This window comes from Ascaphus truei, chromosome 9, assembly GCF_040206685.1.
Source record: "Ascaphus truei isolate aAscTru1 chromosome 9, aAscTru1.hap1, whole genome shotgun sequence".
Lineage (NCBI taxonomy): Eukaryota > Metazoa > Chordata > Amphibia > Anura > Ascaphidae > Ascaphus > Ascaphus truei.
In genome coordinates, this window is record NC_134491.1 from 30,829,392 (window position 1) to 30,835,391 (window position 6,000).

At 44.2% G+C, this 6,000-nt stretch overlaps 1 protein-coding gene across 9 annotated transcripts in view; it reads right to left on the reverse strand.

Moving 5' to 3' along the window:
* The window catches only part of DPF3 (double PHD fingers 3), a 195,111-nt gene extending 189,111 nt beyond the window's left edge, over positions 1–6,000 (reverse strand). For all 9 annotated transcript variants that reach the window (XR_012803848.1, XR_012803847.1, XR_012803846.1 and 6 more), the window contains exon 1: positions 5,767–6,000. Coding sequence is in view for 6 of the 9 variants with exons in the window: in XM_075614232.1 (XP_075470347.1) it covers positions 5,767–5,816 (50 nt within the window). In the remaining 3 variants the exon portion in view is untranslated. The remainder of the gene's footprint in view (positions 1–5,766) is intronic.

A 6,000-nucleotide genomic window follows, 5' to 3' on the forward strand; every position in this document is an offset into this window, starting at 1 on the left:
CGTGGTCGCCTGGAAATGAGATGTATTGTTTTGCCAATTTCTCCAAAGAAATAAAATATGGCCACGGAGTCACCAATAGAAAGCCGCGACACCATCTCCCGATGACATTTCAGTTTTCTATTGGCTGCCGGACTGTGTCTGAACCAGCTTTGGTCTTAGAGCAAGGCAGCCATATTGGGACCGCGCCGCCAGGGGCCCCGCACTTCATCCTGTTGGTGGCGGGATCCAACTTTCCCCCGACCGGACCGGAGGGGGAAGAGGAGGAAGTGCAGGGAGCACCGGCAGAGAGGCAGGCGTCGTGGGTGGTACTTGTTTGCTCTTGCCTTCTCCGCAGCGAGCTGCCTCCTGCAGCATCGCATTGCCGTGGCAAAGTGACGTCACATGACGCCGCATTGCCATCACAAGACGCAGCGATGTCATGATGCCATGACGCTGTCAGAGCAGGGCTGCTGGTCTAGGCAAGTCCACCCTTTTACAGGGGGCCCCCGCTACCAGCGTGCCGCCTTGGGCCCCGTAAAGCCTCAGGCCGGCGCTGCACTTGCCAAATTGTTTATTTTTTATTGTAGGGAAATGTAAAGACTGGGAAAGCGCAGAGCATTTTGATTGAGCTCTGCAGGACGCTCCGCATCGTCGCATGTAAATATGTTTTATATAAAAATCAGAAGAAAAAAAAAAAAGTCAGAAAAAATCTCAGCAACAAGTCCGTTATCACAAACCACCGTTGAATGATCCCTGAACATAAAATGCTGAAAGATAGTAAAAACAGGGCTTTTTGCAGGGCTATGCAAAACACCGCGCGTCTCTATACTTCCTTATATAACCCTCATTTACCCCGTGCGATAAGCGTCAGCCAATTCTGGAATCTGTGCGCGAAAACATTGCAATTAAAAAAAAACAACAACAATTATAACAGAAAAGGAAGCGCTCTAACTATAGACAGTCCAAACTTGTATATATGATGTGGTGCAGCTTGAAAAGTAGAACTATTCCCAATTCTCAGCAGTGGTAGATATCAATACACGATCAGGGTGGGTCCTCCAAACGAATCCTCCAAGTATATACTTGCGGTGCAGGAAAAGAATTAGCCACCCGTCCGGGATATACTGGCTGAGCTGCCGATGATCAACCACAGGACTCTCCGGTCTCGGAGCCCCAAAAGACAGGCTGATCGCAATGCGCACAAAGCACCGTCAGCCTATCGCAGCAGGGAAACGGTCTGGCCAGATTACCGGACCCACAATGATGACGCAATGACGCTGCTTCCTTGTGACGTCCTGGTGCGTTTCGTCCCACCAGGAGACTCTCTCAAAGGCACATGTTATATAAATAAATCACCAGACGAAGGCAATGAGGCACAACGCTGCCCTGACATCGGGCTAAAGATGCTGTTACGTATTAAAATAAAAAAAAGTTATTGAGCCATGTAGGAAGGAGGGTGGCAGTCCCGCAAAGTGTTTCGCACCTAGCAGGGTGCTTTATCAAGGAGTAGAATTGCATACGTGATCCAAACATTTATATACGTGATCCAAACATTTATATACTATCTCCGTAGAGCCACATGTTCTGTCTGGGGCAAATGGTGGAATGTGCCGATGATGTCACGAGCGATAGCGACATCATCAAGCCGAACATCTTGACGCGTGATGCCACCCCCCTGCAATTGTAGAATACTTCAACATGTGTTCTTGTAGAGTTCTGGCATATATGCGACTTGGTCTCCATGTTATACATCTTGTTTCATGCTCCAGACCAAGCAATATCCTACGTTTTGATTTAAAAAAAAATCTGTTCTGTATTGAGCAAATACTTGTAGCATTTTTTTTAAACAACTCTGAATAACATTTTTTTGTGTATTATATTGTAACAAGTAGTGGTGTACCGAGTACCTGAAATTACCGGGCACATTTCTAGCTATCCGGACCCGGCAACTGATAAGTGGGCCCGGCACCGGGTAATACCCGGCGTTGGGTAATGTCAGGGTAGCTGAAAATAATCTTATTACTTACCTTTCAGCCAGCGACGGACAACATCTAGGAACAGCAGCAGAGGGCCTGTGGCGGTGGCAGCATCGGAAGAGTCTTCAGCCCGCGTGGGACAGCAGGGATCCATTCCACAGCACCGCAGCAGGTAAACAGTGTGTGTGTGTGTTAGCCGCCGAAGAACCATGTGACCGGAGCAGGAGCGTTCCTATTGGACCACTGCTGCTGTTCCTAGATGTCGCCGCCACCCTGCAGGTAAGTGCCAAACCAGGTAAAACTATTGATTTTGGACGGGTACCCGTTTCCCGTTTTTTTCCCAAACTCACTACCCGGTACAACACTAGTAACAAGCCTTGTTTGTTTCTATAGGAACCATTTACAAAGTCACATCCCCTTCCTCTTCTGAAACAGAATACTCCTCTGCAGTCATTTAGTGAACCCCCGAGCCGAATCTTCGCCGATCGAACACAGGAGAACGGATCGATCGGCAACTTAGCCAATTACTTATCGTTGTGTAGATTGTATTAATGCACATGTTAAAGGGTAAAATAAAATGTAAATTAAAAAAATAAAAAAACAGCTTGGATTGCTGCTTTCAAATATTCTCCCTACCTTTGACTAGTCATATAATTAGTGTCACGCATATCCGGATAATCTACACAGGGCCTTGTAAAAAGATTACTGTAACCGTTTTAATTTCTATTAATTAGGATGAAGATCAGCATCTGTTTGTCCTTGATGTATTTCGGTATGTGACAGATTGTGGTTTATCAGCGTGGTTGCCGGGGGGGATGATGTCATGTTCAGCTTGCTGTCACTGGAGACATCAATGGGGAGTTCCGCCATTCACCCGGACAGACCATGTGGCTCTACGGAGATGGTATATAAATGTGTGCATCAGGTATACAATTGTACTCCTTGATACTGCACCCTGTTAGGTGCGGAATGCGTGGGGGCGGACCTTTTTACATGGACTAATACATTGTTTCATTAATACACAACAGAGTGCAGGATAGATACAAACTAAAATATAAGATTAACAGACAAACATAAGAGAAATAATAATAAAAAAAAAATATAGTGCAGTAGTCAGTAGGGAACCAAGGGAAATATTGTTAATTAGTTGCACTCACAAGGGTGATTAGTAACCGTCTCACATCAATCCTCCAATGTTTGCCACAAGTCTTTATAGGTGTTTTATACCATTCACTCAGTTACCAATAGATTGGTCCATAAGAAACGTAAACATACCATACGGATTAATCTATGGGCGACTGAGTGACTGGTATAAAACACCTATGAAGACCTGTGGTAAACCATTGATGCGAGACGGTTACTACTCATCCTTGTGAGTACAACTAATTAACAATATTTCCCATGGTTCCCTACTACACTGTATTCTTATACGTTTGTCTGGTAACGTTATATTTAACTTTTTTTTAAATCTAATTTGCACCCTGGGATGTAAAAAACGGATATGTTTGCACTACGTAGTATCAATCCAGATTTAAAATATATGTTTTTCTTTTAAAATGTTGGTCTGTTTATCTTATTAGATTCTTTACCGTGTAACCATTTAGCGTCATTGTAGAGAAGTAATGAGATGTGTTACTTGGGCTACAGCATTTCGTTTTTTTTCATTGCTTGGCGTTTATATTTGGTCACTGTCATGGAAGCTTCCTTCAGCATATTATGTTACACACTGGGTGACTTTTCATTGGAAATGGGTAGATTATCTCCCAGTGCTGTGAGAGAGAAGGAAGGGTGGTATAGCCAAGGCAGAAATATTCCCTCTACATAGGATATAGACAATGTTCAAAGTGACCTAGAAGAGTAGTGGTACAGTGTCACACTTCTGTAAATTCTTACTTAACCCTTTTGCTGCTGGAAAACGAGAAGCACCCAAGCGCAACCGGGATGGCACCAACCATGCTTTCACGTGGCTGCGAGCCGCCCCCCCCCCCCCCCCCCCCCAAAGACGTTAATGGAAGTGGGGGGGGGCTCCAGTTCTGGAGCGGTGAACGAGACCCACCTCATGGAAATGAGGAATTATAGCATGTGCGTCAGGGGTGGGCAACTCCAGTCCTAAAGAGCTATCAACAGGTCAGGTTTTCAAGATCTCCTTGCGTCAGCACAGGAGGTTCAGAGACTGATTGAACCAGCTGTGCTGAAGCAGGGATATTCTGAACACATGACCTGTTGGTAGCCCTTGAGGACTGGAATTGCCCACCCCTGCCCTAATGTCGTTGCAATTCAACTACTGGATAAAGAGATTTTACTCTAATCAGTCACATCGAATTTGTTCCAATGCAGTCTAACTTACGGATATATACGACAACCTATCCGCCTAAGGGAGTGCGTATTAATCGAAACCCCAAATCACTGGCCCAACATAGACACAAATGTTAGAATGACAATAGCAATAGAAAAAAAAAAAAGTATAAATAAATACATCATGGATTAGTAAATAAATTATTGAATAGAGAATGCAATTACACACTCCGAGACAGAATCCCAGCAAGCTCAAGAAACCTAAAAACATACCACATAATATATACATATGTATACAAGTGTCAAAGGGAGTGCTACTGAACGTGGCCAAATGTATACAACAAAAGACAGAAAAGCTCAATGCTACATCCAATATGACAAAAATACTTATATATTCTCTTGAAAAAGGGTAATTTAGTTAAACTCTTTGGCCAAGCCACACCAAGGCATGACCATTAGCAGGTCCTAACACTATCTGATTAAAATTCTCATTTACCTCTATTTGGAGGGAGAATCACCACATTGGATCTGTCCAAACCCAGTAACATGAAAAAGACCTGCTAACTTGGAAAGTGGGGAGGGGCGAGCTTAAACCCTGGGGGGGGGGGGGGGGGGAGGTGCAACTAACCTCCAAACAGCTGACTCCACCTAGTAAGTAGCCCCATAGAATCCTGCAATGTTTAAAGAAAATATAAAAGATAAATCTATGAAGAAAAAAAAAAGTCTATGGGAGGACAGCATTAGAGGAATTATAAGTAATATTAGTATACAATTAGTGGAACAGTCCTCTATAGTGAATGTATACAGTCCAATGTAAGTACTTGCTGCTTTCTTAGGTAATCCTTAACACCAACTCGTAGAATATATATGAGCTGGGGGGAAAGCGCAGAGAGATACCTCCAATGGTGGAGCACAGCAATCATTTATTTAACGTAATATAAATAATGCACTCCCAATTTATGCTTATTCAGTAAGCATCAATGTTAGAAAAAAATAAAAATAAACTTCTTCCAGTCTTGGGGGTCCCCCGTCCGTCCCAGGCCTGAGCGCTCTTAACCCCTTCATTCTGATGCCTTCTGTGCGCTAAGGGGATAAGAAAGTGTTCGGACCAGGGATGGAAGGGAAACCCCAAAGTGTACTACATCCTTTACTGGTGTAGTAAGAACAGAATGCGTCCTCACACTCATTTGTAAAATAATCTCAATTATTTGGTGTCACCTATGGATTAGGATGCAGTTCTATTAATTTACACATTGTAAGAAGCCTCAACTAGAGTCAGTCTCAGCCATCTAAGTGCAAGCTTACTCACTTGGATTGAGTTTCCCTCACTAAGCACCATGCAGCATCAATGAACCTGAGTGTGCAATACATTAAAAGGCAGCGAGGCCTCAATGCAGTCTCACTCATTGAGGTCATCAGGTTGACGCACTATTCATGCGTTTGCCCAGTAGCCCTCCAAATTTCAGTATCAGACTCAATGGACGTTCCCTTCTCACGTGGAGAATTAACCACTCACTCTTCTTCCTCAATCCTTCCCTCCTCCACTCCATGAGTTGGCAGCACCATCAGCAGCGTGAAAGGAGCCCGCCCTGTCGCGAGATCCCAGCTCCTCCGTGCAGTAAGATGGCTCGTTCTGGCTCCAAGTGTATTTATGTTTCTAGGGGGATCTTCCTGCTCTTCACTCCTGGATTTGCTGCGTAACCAGTGTTTCCACTTTCAAATGTAGGATTTCCTGGTCCAAATCCCACAT